General features: G+C 46.0%; 1 protein-coding gene across 1 annotated transcript in view; it reads right to left on the reverse strand.

Moving 5' to 3' along the window:
- ARHGAP36 (Rho GTPase activating protein 36) overlaps positions 1-8,676 on the reverse strand; it is a 30,663-nt gene extending 21,987 nt beyond the window's left edge. Inside the window, exon 1 of the mRNA XM_047715795.1 lies at positions 8,490-8,676. Within this exon, the coding sequence (XP_047571751.1) occupies positions 8,490-8,547 (58 nt within the window). The 5' untranslated portion in view covers positions 8,548-8,676. The remainder of the gene's footprint in view (positions 1-8,489) is intronic.
- Between the last annotated feature and the right edge of the window lie 4,624 nt (positions 8,677-13,300).

Below are 13,300 nucleotides of genomic sequence, written 5' to 3' on the forward strand. Positions count from 1 at the left end.
AGGGTTATCCGCTGGCCTGACCTGTCCTGTCTGGGTCTGCCTGCCCCTGGCTGGTGCCCTCCAGGCCCGCTGGGGCAGGGTGTGAGCTTACCTGGCTGCTTAGAGGAAAGAAGAGGAGGGCGCTGCACGTGACTGGCCAGGTAGGCCACCTAGGGGCGAGGTGCAGGGGCTGGTGGGAGTAAACTGGAGAGATTCTTGGTCACTTGCCCGACAACCCTTCCCCCACCAGTACATCCCAGTCTTTGCTAGCTGAGCCCAACTATTTGCTCAGGGCCTTGCTGTTTCACACCTCCTTGGCTTTGTGTGGGCAAATCCAGTTGCCTGTTATCCCTTTCCCCCTGGGCCTCCTGACAAACTCCTACTTATTTTTTGTAAGACTTAACCTAAGAGTCACAAATCTTTCTCTGCTTTTCTGTACCCCTCCCTCCCAGTTGAGGGCTCCCTCCTTTGAGCCATCACAGTTACACTCTTCATACTTCTCATGACATGATCGTACTGCAATTATTGGTCTCTCCTTTTAAACTCTGAGCTCCTGTAGAGAATGCCCGGTATATAGTAAGAATAATAGTAGTGATCATCATAATAATGTTACCATTTATTAAGCACTTATTGTGCACCAGGCATCAGGCTAAGTGCTCTTACATGCATTACCGCCTTGAGTCTTCCCAATGACTCTGTGGGGTAGGTGGAGCTATGATTATTGCTATTTTATACATCACACATCAAGCTCAGAGAAGTTAAGTAACTTCCCCAAGATCACACAGTCAGAGGAAGGTGGAGCTGGTATTTAAATACAGGTTTGCTATGTTCCCCAATCCTTTCTTCTATACCAGGCAGCCTCACCAAGAGCCTCCTGATTCCTGCTGGGCATTGAAATCTCTATCAAACAGTATCATTTCCTAACAAATATTTCTTTTGAGTTTACTGACAGCACCAAGAGTGTTCAGCATAATTACTTTCTTTGTCTCTCAGACAGCTGATACCTTCTCCACCTAATTACCTGCTTTGTTGACACCTCAAAATCTTTAATTGCTCTAGGCTCATAAGCACCTCACCAGCTCCAGTTCTGGGAGCTCTCCTTAGGCTGGTGCTGAAAGAAAGATCAGAGAATGAGTATTTTATAGCCATAAGATCAGGAGAATTGGGTATGGAGAAGTTGAGGGGTCAGGATGGAGTGAGGGAATGATTTCACAGCTCCCCCAGATCTGTTTTTACAGCATTACCACCAGAACTTGTTATGCAATGAATTTCAAACAGGACAGGCATCTTCATATGAAGCTGCACATAGAAAAATGAGCAGACCCCCCCCCGGGAAAAAAGATTCCTGAATGGCCTCATTTTGTATTATTCATGTTTGGTGGGGAGCACTGTACTTGCCTAATGGGGTTCATGCTGGTCTAATGCTTTCCAAGCAGCTTCATATGAGAAATCCAAATTAAAACAATACATTGCATTTGGGGAAACACATTTATTGGGGGGGTGTCAGGCCAGTCACGGCTTCCAGCTCAGCCCCCGGGGAACCAGCCTAGACTGCTGCAAAGGGGTCAGGGGGTGGATAGAGAGGGACAATTGAACTGTGGTGAGTCACTTCACCACTTTTCAGGGGGGAAAGAGAGAAGCACGATTTAAATTGCTACTGTTATTATTGCGCCCTTTCGACTGGCACAAATGAGCCTGGTGTGCGCTGGAAAAGCAGCTGGAACACCTATAAAGCTTCCGCCAAGCTGGGCCTGGGTCAGCACCTCATCCTGGGTGGGCAGAAAAAAAAAAAAAAAACATTGCCTAAACTAATATGTAGCCAGAAAGTTTCCTTTTGAAAAAAAGGGAAGCGGGGATAATAGAGAGGCCAGTCTAAGTTACTCACTGCCCATATGAGGAATTCATGGAAACTTGGGTGTCTCCCACCATCTAGTCTCAGGCATTTGGCTTTCCTGCTACTGTGGGCCGGTCTGACACCTCCTCTGAATATACCAGCTTCACCTGCACTTCCTCAAAGTCACTCCTGTGAGGCTCTCCCTCTTCTAAGGTTCTCTTCCTGCCTCCCATCCCAACACACACACACACACACACACACACACACACACACACACACACCTTGGAGCTTAAAATTCCCACTATACATCTCTCTCTCTCTTTGGACTTCATAACATGAGGATTATATGGGGAATTGTAAAGGTGGAAAAATGCTCTAATAACCCCCATTACTCTCAAATGTAAACAGAAATTTGCTTGTTTTCATACTAAAACAACCTGTAGGGGCAAGGCACAAGTGTGAATTGTATTGAGGAGAGAGATCTTAGTTTCCCCATGAGAGTAAAGCCCTTTACCTATGAGAATCTTCGCCTTCTCCATGGGGGCAGAGGAGCTTAGGAGTGAGACAGCTTTGAGTTTATATCCCAGCTCCATTGCTTACTTGCTGTGTGATCTTGGGACAGCTAGTTCATCTCTCTGAATCTGTTTTTTTCATCTGTAAATTGGAGATACTATCACCTGCCTTAGAAATGCTCTGATGACTGAAAGGGGTAGACTGTGGAAAGCGCCAGCCAAATGCCTAACACGCACAGTAAACATTCAAGAAGAGGTTAATTCCCTCCCTGTACCCCCCCCCCGTTATATACCCCTGAGTGTCTCAGCTACTTTGTTCAGAGACTGAAGCTGCTTGACTGAGCTGCCAATTTTCCTCATTACTGATGTGTCTGACACTCTTGAAATAGTCCCTCTTCTTTTAGGACAATGTTTTGATCAGCCTAATGCAGCCCGGGAAGAACTGGACCCTTAGTCCAATTCTCACTCTGCAGTTTCTCCTGGCAGTGTTAATGAGACCAAGGTTTCAGTGGTAATACTCCATGGAGGAAAGTTTCAAACTACCTACCCAATGTCTAGACTCCCCCCCCGCCCCCACCCAGTTATGTCCTGAACTCCCCAACCCTCACTGCAGACCCAGTCCTGACCCTGTCTCCTAAATATGTGCCATGGTACTCAAGGGAATGACAGCGTGACTATTTCCTGGTTAAACTGCCCCCCACAATTCCTGTTTTGTTTATTCACCGCTACCCTAGAAATTAAAAGGGATTTCAAAGGCCACCTTTTATCTAGTAGCCACCAAAGTTGGGAGGTAGATGGGATGATGAGGAGAGAGATGATGGGTATTTTTCTGAGATAAACTTTGCAGCACGCAAATAAAGTTTCAATTAGTTGTTTATCTGTTCTCAGTTAAAGGAAAGTAAAATCTACCTTTTGCCAAAAATGGTAAAGTGAGAGAAGACCCCCATCTGTGCCCTTTCCTCCCTGGTGCTGTTGCCTCCCTCTAGAGACAAAAGCGAGTCACTACAAGCTAAAGCTGCATTTTAAGCAGGAAGGGGTAGGGGAAGGTTAAAAAGTTGATAGGGGGGTCGATATAATGCCAGAGAAGTATAATAAGCAGAGAAGTACTGAAATTTGAGGCCAGAAAAAGCTCTGAGAGGCTGGGGTCCAGGCGTTCCCAGCCTCTGGAAGATGTTTTCACCTTCTCCCCTCCCCCACCCCTCTTATTCATCGTGCATGCTACCACTCACTGACCCCCAGACTCCAGCATGCAGCATTATCTCTTCTTGAATCCCTCTGAGGATTTAGGAATTTAGAAAAACTTCTCCAGTGCTTACTCATAGCTGCTTCTGAGGAGGCCCTGCCGCCTCTGCTTGGAGGAGGGAAGAGGGAGTGGAAGCAATGAAGGGTCAGCCATACCATACCTCTGGCGACCCAGGGGTTTAGCATAGTCCCTGGCCACTTTCAAAGCTTCCCTGAGTGCAGGGACCTATCAGTGGCTGGGTATTGGGTGCCCATGCTGAGCAAGCCGTGTGGTTTCCAAGAGATGTTTCTGAGACGTGACAGTAGCTGCCATGGCTCATCAAACATGCCATCTACCTACTTCTGCTGATACATGTGAGAACAAATGATACTGTCAGAAGGAACAGAAAGCGTTTCCTAGTGACTCAGAGCCCCTGCAATGAGGACACAGGTGGTATTTGCACTGCATCTTCCAGCTGAAATGTGCACTTCTTCACAGAAAGGAATCTATAAGTAATCAAATAGATCAAAGACCAGAATTTGGACTCTGGGCAAGGGAACAGCAGCAACCTCATACAGACCACCCAGTAATTGTTGTATATCAGCACAGGGCTAGGAGCTTTGCAAATGTTCTCTCTTTTAATCTCACTCAAGCTTTGAAATCACACCAAACAGGGCCAGAATCCTTGCTCAGCCACTGTGTGACAGTGAACAAGTTACTTAACTTCTCAGAGTTTTTGTCGTCGTCTTCTTCCTCTTCTTCTTCTTCTTCTTTTGGTTTGTGTTTGAGCTTTTGTCTTTAAAATATTGGTAATAATACTTACCTCAGAGAGTTGTAATGAATTTTAAATGAGATCGTTTATGTAAAATGACTGGTCCATGGTAAATATTTGGAGAAGGAACCAAGCACATCTTTGATACCTGAACCATAGAGGGTATTTAGTGTAATTGATATTAACATATGAATATGATTCTCTTATTTATAACCTGGAAATGTAGGCATTATTATATCATTTGAAGAGAGACTAAACTTGCTCGCAACAACATTACAAAAACAGGCCTGGGACACAAACCAGCTCTGCTTCTTCCCAACCAGTTTTAGAGGACACTTCATGGTCATTAGGGAGACCACATTTGGCTGACCTGATCTAGATATTACATTTAAACTAAAATTTGAAGGAAAAAAGCCCTTAAACACTGTATAGTGGGATTCTAGGTTGTCATCTGGACTATTTGCATATCATAGGCCCTCTAATAACCTTTTGAAAACATTTTTAAATTACAAAAGTGATGTAAAAACAAACCTGATAAGATTTTAAGAAACAGAAATAACTATTTTGACACCCACTTAATAGAATCTCTTACTTGACCTTGTTGCTGAATTTTCTTCCAGTCTTTCAAAAATGCATACTTGACACAATTGTAATCATACTGTTTCCCACATTGCTACATAGTCTTCATGAACACCATCTTTATGGCTGTAGACTAGTCTGACAAGTGGTATGTCATACAATCTGTTTAACCATTCCGCTAGTGTTGGATGTTTAGGTCATCTGTAGATAAGTGTGAACAAAGGAACAATGTTGCTTTCACCATTGCCATAATCACCCTCAGGGACCTGGTGTCCTTCTCTATCAATGCCCAATAAGCTTTTCGTCATTTGATATTTAAGTTTGATGAATGTCAGCACTTCTGCTGGAGTCTGAGGTACTTTTTGCAAGAGTTTTATTTTCAGCCAGTTTTCATCACACAGATTCTGTATATTAGCCTCCTGGTGGGTAAAGTGTGGGCTAACCCAGGAACCTAAGCACATTTTTTTTTCCTACAGATAAATGTCTTTTGAGGTGCAAATAAATGATTTACAAAGGAATTTTGGGAAGTCCTGCTACTGGTGAATGGGGGTGCTAGTCAGATAGCATGACCAGGGGAGAGGGGTGTCACACTGGCAAACTTGCCCCAGCTCTGAAAAATTATCCTGTTACAGCTCAACCAGGCCTGGTCTTAGCAAATTGATTGGGTCCCATCTCCAAGAAAAGATCAAATTTGTATACAAAGTGGGCCCCAAGGTCCCTTCAGCTTTAGAGTTTTGGCTGCTTTACAGAAGCCCAACTGTCTGAGACTGAATCCAATGCCAAAAGCAAACTGGAAGAGACAATTTCAAGTGGATCAATTGTGCTGTCCCTTTCCCTGGGAATGAAGACCTTTCTGGGCCACCATTCTTCCCAGATCTCAATGATGCCTTGTCCAGATGTCTTCGTATGGTTGTCCATTGTCCACTAACAACCTCAAAAGATTACTCTGACATACCAACTATCTCCTCGGAAAGCAGGGGTCTGTGGTTTAAAGAACATTTAGAATACCTCCTCCACTCTTTCTAGTCAGTGGCCGGCTACTTTCCCCCACCTCTGATGCCAGAGGATTTCTGGAAGGCATCTGAAGGGAGGCACCCTGGGCAATTATAACCCTATGGAATACCAATAACTAAGCTTCGTGTTGCATGGCATTTGTCAGGAGGGAATGTGATAAATGGGTTCTTACCTGGTCAAAAAAAAAAAAAAAAACTGTACCCAAAGACTAATTACTTATTGCAGCGTGATATTGTGAGTGATAGTGTGACTTAAACAAGATCATACACATAAAAGATTGAGCCTAGGGCCCAGCATCTTGGAAGTGCATCATAGATAATTGGCTGCTATTGGATGAGTAATAGAGCTGGGGTAGGCAGTGGTGTGCCACCGGCATATGTGGGGAGATAGGTCTTACCAGACTGGAAAATCAGTAGCAAATCTAAAATCTTGCACTTGGGTTCAAACACAAACACCTACTAAATACAGAATGGAGACTCTAAAAAGAACTTGGGTTTACCTCTTCTTTTTTTTTAAAGGAAGTTTCAGTCGAAAGTACTTCCAAAATAAACTATTTGTGTGAACTGTGTGGCATGTACATGGGATTTGTGTATAGAATGTGCATGTGTGGTGTGGGCATATTGTACTCTGTGTGAAAAGTACGCTATGCATGTGAAGCGTGTGTGTTCGCATATTCGTGATTTGTATGTGGGCATGTGTTAAGTGTGGAAATGTGTACATATGTGTGAATTTATGGCTACGTATCTGTGTACCATGAGTGTAATGTACGTTTCCAAAAGAGGGGAAGTCAGCCATCCAGGACTCTGTTTACAGGGGCACAGCTGGAAGTCCTCTTTTGGCCAGATCACTAGGCATTCACAAGTTGGAGAGTGTTCAAAGAAGAGCAGCTAGATGCGGGTAGGGGCCTTGCAGCCATGTCACATGTTAAACAGATGAAGGAACTAGGGAGGTTTGGCCTGGATAAGAACCGAGGTGAGTGGGGGTGGGGGAACAGGGAGGGCTGGCGCAGTTCCCTTGGAAGGATCATGAAGGTCAGCGCCAGGGCCAGAAGGACATAGATTTGGGTTTGGTTTAAGGAAAAGCCTTCAAATTCTAAAGGACAAGGGTGTTGTTAGGTGGGAGTGGGCTTCCTTGTGTGATACCAACCCCCTCCCAATAGGGTATTCATAAAGGAACCATCTTATCCTTGATCTCATTGGAGTCACACCACAACTTTGTAGGCCAGGTAGGGGTGGAACAGTCCCCCTTACCCCTTGTTAAGTATGGGGTGCCTGAGCCATAAGGCCTTAAAAGGCATTTATAAAACTCCCTCCCCCCCCCCTTTATTCCAATTTATCAGGATCACATAAACCTGAAAGTTTAACTTTCTTTCCTTCTCAGGCTTGCCAGAGACTGTACTTGAATTTGCTAAGCATGCTGTAGTCCCTTAACAGTATGTCAGACTCCTGGAATGATTCTCAGCAGGGTGCTGAGGCTGACAAGAACTAAAAGTAAATTTTTGCTGAAATAAGTTAGCTGAGGCCCACCCTCCCTGCCTCTCCTCCCCCGCCTGTGAGGGGGCAGAGGAAAGAACAGACTGCCCCAGGTTTGGTCTATGGCTGGTGACCAATGACGCACTCTCACCAATATAGATTTTGGAGGTGGAGACTATGGAAAAACAGGTGGCAGTGGGGGCAGGTGGCAGCCTGGAAGGGGTGGGGCCTACCAAGGGGGAGTGAAGGACAGTGTGGGTGGGGGTCCTGGGAAATCACAAAAAGAAAAAAATCAGTCTCCTGAAACTTTAAGGAAAAATAAAAACAATCGGTTTCCAAAATGTGCCTCATAGAAGCCGTTCCAGGAAAGAGGTGAAATGCCACCCACACATTTTGATCCGTGCTGTGATCTTTGCACACCTATGGCCTCGATTCCCCAGGCAAAGGGGAACCGAGCATTGATTTCAGACACCCAAGGAAATACCCAGACTAAAGACCCCACTGTTTGGGGCAGTGGGCAGTTGGCAGGGCTTCAGCAGAACCAGATTTGCTGCCAACTCATATGACCTTGGGCAGGCCTTTGCCGTCTCTGGGCTTCGGTGTCGCCATCTCTTAAATGAAGGGGATGAATTCGACGACTGTAAGGGGCCAACGGTGATATTCTGTAGTTAAGATTGGGATGCGAGGGACAAGCTTCAGACGAAAGGACACCCCCTCCACTCCCATCTTCAGAGTCCCTGGGCCCTGACCGCCCTGCCAGGGACGTTCCCCCTCGGGGCTTTAGGGCCCTTGGGTTGCGGGACGGCGCGTGGGGCCCCAGGGCTCCGCAGTCTCCCTGCGTGGCGGAGCCAGCGACTCCGCCCCCGTGCTCGCCCAGAGTCCCGCCGGGCCATTAGCGGGATTGCTCGCGGTTCCCGGCAAAGCTGGTGATTTATGCGGGGCCTCGACGGGGCAGTCCCTGGAGCCAGGAACAATTAGCTAAAAGCCAGCGGGAGGGGAGGCGAGGGGGCGGCGAGCCAAGCCCCAGGGCGCCCAGCCGGGGCTGCAGCCGCCGGCCGCCTGGGGCCAGAGCACCCCAGCCCCCCTACTCGTGGGCCCCACTCACCACGGCGGGGGCGGGGCTCAAAGGCCGAGGCGAAAAGGCAGTCCAGGATCCACGCCATGACCCGCGCCGAGTGCCGGCCGCCTTGCAGCTGGCTTCCGCGCTGTCCCCGCACAAGGCCGCCCTAAGTAGCCCCCGGTGACCACGCCCTGAGCCGCACCCTGCACCCAGTTCGGAGTGTCTTGGTCACCGGACACCTCGGGCTTGTCACGAAGGGGGCAGGGCCTCAGGGGAGCCCCCCCCTCCCGCCGGAGGAGAGGCCGCGGAGCCCACAGCCCCTTCCCCCACCCGGAGGGAGGCCAGGATGCAGCTCCTGTCCCGGGGAGCTCACTCTGGTGGGACCCTGCCCCTACCCCAGGGAGCCCCGAGTCTGAGGGGAGACGCCACCTCAGCCCCAGTGAGCCCCGAATCTGAGTGGGAGGGGAGATCTCTGCCCCCAGGAGCCCTCGATCGGGTGCATAAAAGCCAGCCTGTCCCCAGGAGTTTGCCGGCGAGATGGTGCAACTGTCCCAGGGAGCTTCAGATCTGAGGGGGAGGCTGTATCCCAGCCCTACAAACTCCCACGTTTGAGGGGACACATCATCTCTGCCCTCGGGAGACCCAGTCTAGGGGGGAAGCAGTGTCTGCCCCAGGAGCCCTGAATCGGAACCTTCTGTTTTAGGGGAGGCATCACCTCAGCTCTCGGTAGCTCCAAAATTGATTTTAAGTCACTGTTCCATTCTACAGAACCAAGAATGTGGTAGGAGAAAAAGAGCTTTGTCCCCACGGAGCCCCGAAGCTGAGAGTACTTTTACTGCCCCTGCCCTGCGGTTCCTTCAGGGAAGAGGGAGATGCTATGCTTCCTGAGAACCTCCGTTTTTAGGGGGTTGATCTCCAAGTGAGAAGAAAGAATGCATTGTCAAGTATGTATAAGTATGGGGGGGGGGCACTTGCCGCTGACTTACAGATTCCGCCGTCTATACTTTTTGCTCAGGGCACTGGCATAGGAGGGGCACCAACATTTATTTTTAGAAAGAATTTGATATTTGATATTTCAATGGGGGGGTGGTACTGTGTTGGATTTTATTACACTTCTTCTGTGACCTTGTATTTTTAAATTTTAAATACATATGGGGGCAAGTACCATAAGGGGTTCAGTGTTTAGGACATCTGGTAGTAGTAGACCAGACCTGAGTTGCTTAAGTCCATGAAGCCCAAATTAATTTCTCCCCCAATCCTCCATTGGTAGTTGTAGGGACGTGACTCTGTGCCTTGTTTTTCTCCACTGGGAAAATGGGGCTCTGTCCATCAAAATTCTAGTGAGGAGGTAGCAAGAAATATGAAAAATCCTCTTCCAACAGCTTGATTGCTAACCTGAGGAGTGCAAACTGCAAACACAGGTCCTTTGAGGAGAGGAGTTATTACATTTGCTTTGTTAACCACTGATATTAGCATTAATGCAGCAGAAGGGGTGCATAGCAGGGAAGAATCACCTGTACTTTGCCATGCAATTCTTAGCAAAGCTGTGCTCTAGTCAGTTTAAAGGGCTTCCTTCCACTCATTTTCCTGCCTTTCTGGGAAACATGGTACTTCCATGCCTTTGCACCAATTTTTAAATCATTTCCAATTTTCTCTGTTTTCTAAAAGCAATCAAAGACAACAAACATTCACCAGACCTGCTCTTTTACCAATTTCTGTTGTACAAATACCCAGTCATCTAAGCCAAACAAGTCTGACATCTAGAAATGTCCAGTTTCAGGCCTTGGATATTGAAATCTTGGCCTTACCTCTTCCCATGAGCTTATCCACCACCAGCTTTTGTCATGGCATCAATGGGTTTCTTTTTTTTTTTTCCCCAGCTGAATGAACTTTTTTTTTTTTTTTTTTTGGCTCCCTCTTGGGGAGCCTGCCTGCCCAGTCCCATCCAATGGGCCTCAGTAAATGAAGTTTCTCTGCTTCCAGAATAGCTCTACTAGAGGCACAAACTCATGACAGCTATCCTTTGTTGCCTTTTTCTGCAAGAGATGTGATGTGGTAAAGGGACAAAGCTAGGGATGTTCACAGACCTAGACTGGAAGCCCAGTTCTGCTTTGTATTATGTAATCTCAGGAATATTATTTAGGAAGACTTTCTGAGGCTTGGTTTTCTTCATCTGTAAAATGGGGATATTAATAGTTGTGAACAAGCTTCAGACAAACCAAGGCCAACTCTTTGGGGGAAAAAAATTAGAGAGAGAGAGAGAGATGTAAGTTCAGAAATCTTAAGAAAATGTACTTAACAGTTGAATTAGCAATTCTCACCTGCCCTCCTTTTCTTCGACCCGCCTCCTCTGCCACTTAATTAATTAGTGTTCAGTTTCCTTTAAGAATCTTTGCCCTTAACTAAATGTCACATAAAAGGGGAATACATCCATTCATTCGACAAATATTTATCAAATATTCTCTGTATGCAAGATATTGAGTTATGTATATAATGTTGGTTCACTCAGTGAATGATTGCAGTTATTTTTAAGTGTATGATTTGAAAGCTTATATGATAACCCGGAAATACACTTTTGATTGTTTTAAATGAAAAAATCAAAATGCAAAATGTGTGTACATTATTACATAAACAGTACAAAGAAATAATAAGCCTATACATAGGTGGAAAACAGCTAACAGGAAACACACCAGAATCTTAATATTGATTGTATTTAAGCAATGCAATTATGGGCAATTTTTAACTGTTTTATTATTTCCATATTTTAGTATTTTCCAAACTTTCTTTAATAAACATATATTATTTCTGGAGTTTAAAAAAATACAACTTATAAAAAAGAAAATCTGCAACCTTGTCTCTGCTGAAGAAAGGATAGGGGAGTGACTGGTAGTTTTTGGCTGGGGTTGTACTATTGGTGCGGGGCACTGGGGCTGGCTTTGGTGACCCAGAAAAAGCTGAAGGTTGGTCTGTGAGTAAAATGCAGAACTCCTTTGCTGTGCAGAGGCACATAACCAGTTATGATACCTCATTCCCAAGAATGCAGAGGCCCTTAGCATCCACCTCACACAATCAGAAGCCTGCTTGCCTGGACTTGCAACCTCTTACTCTAAGGCGTGCTCACAAGGGGCAGGTTGGGTGTATCTGCCTTCACCCTAACGGCCTAGAGCCTGACACCTTGTTGCTTCTGCAGGGTCTTTCGTTGCAATTCCAATTAAGAGCCAAACACCCTGCTCCTTACTTAGGTCATTGTCTACCATGAGGTCCTTAGCAGGAAGAAAACATATTTTAACTGAGAAGGCACGAGATGAAATCGAACTAGGGGCTTGTTGACTGTGAGAAGGAAGACTTCAGACCTTCCTATCTTTTTTCCCTAAAGCTCAAAAGTACTTGTCAACCAGGCAAACAGTTGCTAATTAAATGAGATTCCAAAAATGAAAGCTCATCATAAATCGGGGTTTCAAAAATATGACCAATGTGTCAGAATTGCTTTGGATGTGTTGTAACAATGCCAATTCCCTGTCCCCACTTGAGACCGACCGAATGAGAATTTCTGGGGATGGGGACCAGAAAACATTTTTAGCAAGCTCCCCAGAGGGGCTCTTACAGCCAATAAAGTTAAAGAAACTCTAGTATAGTGGAAAGATGTCTTTCCCTGAGAACCCTTGAACACGATGTCTCCCTGTTGCACTCCAGCTCCAAGGAGAACTGGGGCAGCCATTTGGGGAACTTGATGCCTTGAACCCCACTCTACTTCCCTTTGGGGTGTAAGTAAATATGTAGCAGGAAAAATGGAGCAAACCTCAAAACTCGATGGGGTCCAGTGGTATTCAAAGTGAGCATAAAAGTCATCCATTTGGATTTTCCATAAGTTATCCATTTGGATTTTCTGAGAACCCTGGTGTATGTCTATATAGCATTTTTCAGTCTGGTTATCTCATTTGGACTCCCTACTTGTTGGGTTCCTTGAATTATGCAAAGGCAGCTGGAGGGCATTTAAAGTTAAAATACCATTATATGTTAATTTAAAAAATATTTAAAATTTTTTAAATAAAGTTAAAATATCGGGTGGGAGTCTGGGCATGTTGACTGACTGGCTGAATGAGTGCAAGTAGGTCTGCTACCTAACCTGAATACCGGGGTCCTCCTTTACGTAATGGGGATCCCCATTCCTCTGCCCCCTCCCTCAACAGGTTGTTAAGGTCTTTGCAGTTTTAAGGGTGAGATGACAAAGGACTCTGCCTCCAGGGCCCTGGACAGAATTGGTAGGTTAGCAACCTTGTCTCCCAGTAACCCCTTTTGAGGAGTCCCATTAGAAGGTTTACATGGTGTGCACAGGGATCATATGTGCTCTTGCAAAGTGGCTTTTAGCCTTAGGACCCCAGGACTTTGTCTCTCTGCTTTTCTGTTTGGGAAAGACTTATCTGGGCTCATGGTAAACATAACGAAATTATGGGGGTGGGGTGAGCTTCTTCATATTTCTCAAATGGGGTTATACAAGGAAAACTTGAAGTTCCTTTCTAGCTACTTAGCATTCCTAGGATACACTGCTTCCATAGCACATTTTTCCTTCCAGAACTCTATTGCTTCCAAACATTTTCATATAGCCAAAGCCTACAAGGTCCTGGCACTATCTTTGCAAGGTAGAAATGGGAGAAAATTATTCCCATTTTTTTCAGTTAGAAAAGCTGAGGCGAAAGACAGTAAGTGACTAACCCAAAGCCAGGCAGAGGAGGAGGGATGAGCCAAGACCAGCCTCCAGATCTTGTCCCCCCCTCCCGTCGCCACCCTGTTCTTTTCCAGTACCCCTCACTAGATCCCAGGAGCTGTCTGTCAGTGTGCTGACACCACTCAGGAAA

This window comes from Lutra lutra, chromosome X (assembly GCF_902655055.1).
Source record: "Lutra lutra chromosome X, mLutLut1.2, whole genome shotgun sequence".
NCBI lineage: Eukaryota > Metazoa > Chordata > Mammalia > Carnivora > Mustelidae > Lutra > Lutra lutra.